Genomic DNA, 3,316 nt, shown 5'->3' on the forward strand with positions numbered 1-3,316 from the left:
TTACATGGTGCTGTGTATCAATTATTTCTCAGTAAATCTGGGAGAAAAATTAATTTCAAATCAGTCAGGGAAGAGAAGCCTCAGTACCTACAAAAAAGAGATTTCTTAATGGCACCTGGATGAAGGAAAGAAAGCAATACCAGCAAGAAATAAAATAACTATATTTTTAAAATTTCAAAAATCAGTAACAGCATGTGGATAATGTAGACAGAAAGCGCAAAATGATCAAAGATGATGGACAAGAGTTAGGGTTATTCATGGTGTTATCCAGAGGTAAAAATGTCTTACAATAGTGTTACACTAATATGTGTGATATTGTATAAGGTACCTTGTTAAAATGCAAATTCTTATGCTGATGGGTGTCTGATTAAGTAGTTCTGGGGTGGAGTCAAGGAATCTGCACTTCTAAAAGAATTTCAAGTGGTTTTGATGACCTGGTCCTGGACCACACTGAGAACAGTGAAGGATGCTAAAGGAAAGTGGATGTCATATTCTAAATGTATCCAGTGGGAGTATGAAGACTGATTGTGAGGACACACAACAATGAAGACCCTATGGAAGATGAAGAACAAACAAGTTGTATTTTGAGATAGCTGTTAAACGGATATTATTTTGTTGTCTGAAGTTAAAAAACAGCAATGACAAAAACCTAGTTAATGAGCATTTGTAAGTTATGAGAAAGAAAAAAATATAAATCAAATGTAATTAATTGACATTTGGAACATATATTTCCATATCAAATGTGTTATGTACATGTATGTGTACATTTTTGTGTATATTCACAAGAAATATACACATGACAGTGATAAGTACACTGTATATCAATCTACCTTTTTTCTTAATATATCATTCATATCTATATTAGTATTTAACTTGTTGGATGATAGTTCATCTATTATTTTACCAATATTCTCAAATAAACATTTAAGTGGTTTCTAAATTATCTTTGCAATATATGATTGTTGAATATGACAACACATCTTTGCATTCTTGCCACTTGCCCCCATTAGACACACATTTAGAAGATGAATCACTAGACATTAGATACTCAAAATGTTAAAAAATTTACCAAAAGTTCTGAGGAAATCTGTTAATAAAAAAAGTACCCTTTAATTCACATTTCTTCTAGTTTATTGTGCTTATTCATGATTCTCAGTCATGAATAATCTATTTGAGGAAATAGTAAGAATTTCCAATAACTAAGAATTATTGAAACCTAGACTTTGCTACTGATCAAAATTATATCATACATGCCTTGATAACTGCATGCACTAGAGGTTGTGAGACTGTTTGGACTGCAATTTATGAGTTAATTTGTCCTTTTGCAGACATACTTTAACTATCATCCTATTCTGTGTCAGGTACAGTATTTGTGATAGGCTTACATAACATAAGAAATACTCCCTGTTCTTAAAGAATTCAGCCTAGAACTCTTCAAATTGTATTTTACTGGCTCATCAGAAGAATGAAAGCATGTGTAACTATATTTCAATATATAGTGGTAACTCATATAGTGAATGATCAAAGTAATCAGGACAATGTAAAGAAAGAACACAGCGAAAAATGTCCTAAATTAGCTTGGAAAGAAATATTTTGACCATGGCCTTGCGAATTTGCTTTGTCTTCACACTGTAGATTATGGGATTCATTACAGGAGGGATGAGCAGATAAATGTTGGCAATGAGAGTATGCACAAGGGGAGGGGCGTGCTTCCCAAATCTATGCACCAGTGACAAGCTGATCGTGGGGATGTAGAAGATGGCAACGGCACTTGTGTGGGATACACAAGTTCCAAAGGCCTTTTTCTGCTCCTCTGAGGAGGCAATGTTGAGCATGGAGCAGATGATCAGGACATAGGAGAGGAGGATCAAGACAGAGTCCAAGGCAGCGGTAGAGATGACGATGGCCAGACCAAATGCACTGTTGATCTTGGTGTCTGTGCATGAAAGCTTCATCACATCAGGGTGGAAGCAATATGAATGGTACAGAACATGACTTCCACAGAAGGACAGACGCTTAAGGAGCAGGAGTAAAGGCACTACAACTGTTGTCACCCTAACAACAATGGCAAAGCCCACTTTGATGATCGTTGAATTGGTTAAGATTGTGGCATATCTTAGTGGATTACAGATGGCAATGTAGCGATCAAAGGCCATTGCAAGGAGTACCGAGGACTCCATTAATGTAAAACCATGGATGAAGAACATTTGGCCGATGCAGGCATCAAAGCTGATTTCTCGGACATTGAACCAGAAAATACCCACCATGGTGACCAATGTGGAAAGGCATAGTCCTAGGTCCGAGAAGGATAGCATGGAGAGGAAGTAGTACATGGGCTCATGAAGGCTTGACTCAGTGATGATGACGAACAAGATCATGCCATTCCCTGAGATAGCAATGACATAGAGACAACAGAATGGGATGAAGACCCAGGCATGGTAGGCTTCAAAACCAGGGATGCCAGTCAGAAAGAAGACTGTAGGGTGGAAAATGCTCTGATTGAAGGAAGGCATGATGAGTGAAGGAAGCGGAGTTCCCTGAGGAAAAGGAGCATGTCCTGTAAAAACAGGGAAGAAAAATGTTTTAGTTCTCTTCTACAAATCTTACAATTTTGAATGACTAGTGAACCTTGTCTTCTTTTTAAATGCAAGTGCCTTACTATTTATTCTTTTATTAGATCAGAGTTGTATTGATGACTTAGTGGAAGAGAGAGAGGACTAAATCCAGAGCACAGGGGTTTTAGCAAGATTCTCATTTGTTACCTTTAGGCTTCAGCATATTAAATATACCCATGCTTGTGTGCGTGCTGTTGCTTCAGTTGCAAGAGCTGTACCCAACTCTTGTGATCCTATGGACTGTAGCCTACCAGGCTCCTCTGTCCATGGGATTCTCCAGGCAAGAATGCTGGAGTGGGTTGCCATTTCGTTCTGCATGGGATCTTTCTGACCCAGGGATTGAACCTGAATCTTCTGCATTGGCAGGCAGTTTCTTTACCAATAGCGCTATCTGGGAAGCCCTAAATATATTCATTCAGTTCAGATCACTTCAGTCGCTCAGTCATATCCAACTCTTTGCTACCCCATGAACCGCAGCATGCCAGGCCTCCCTGTCCATCACCAATTTCTGGAGTCCACCCAAACCCATATCCAATGAGTCGGTGATGCCATCCAACCATCTCATCCTCTGTCATCCCCTTCTTGTCCTGCCCTCAATCTTTCTCAGCATCAGGGTCTTTTCCAATGAGTCAGCTATTCACATCAGGTACACACATATAAAAGAGGATGTTAGACAAGATAAATTAGATTCAGTTTGGTTC

At 38.6% G+C, this 3,316-nt stretch overlaps 1 protein-coding gene across 1 annotated transcript; it reads right to left on the reverse strand.

Moving 5' to 3' along the window:
- Nucleotides 1–1,541: 1,541 nt before the first annotated feature.
- Nucleotides 1,542–2,538, reverse strand: LOC113904751 (olfactory receptor 51F2-like). The gene has a single exon (XM_027561846.1). It carries the CDS (start codon nucleotides 2,511–2,513, stop codon nucleotides 1,569–1,571), a length of 945 nt encoding a protein of 314 aa, XP_027417647.1. The 5' UTR covers nucleotides 2,514–2,538; the 3' UTR covers nucleotides 1,542–1,568.
- Nucleotides 2,539–3,316: the final 778 nt, after the last annotated feature.

The sequence above is a fragment of the Bos indicus x Bos taurus genome, chromosome 15 (genome assembly GCF_003369695.1).
Source record: "Bos indicus x Bos taurus breed Angus x Brahman F1 hybrid chromosome 15, Bos_hybrid_MaternalHap_v2.0, whole genome shotgun sequence".
NCBI lineage: Eukaryota > Metazoa > Chordata > Mammalia > Artiodactyla > Bovidae > Bos > Bos indicus x Bos taurus.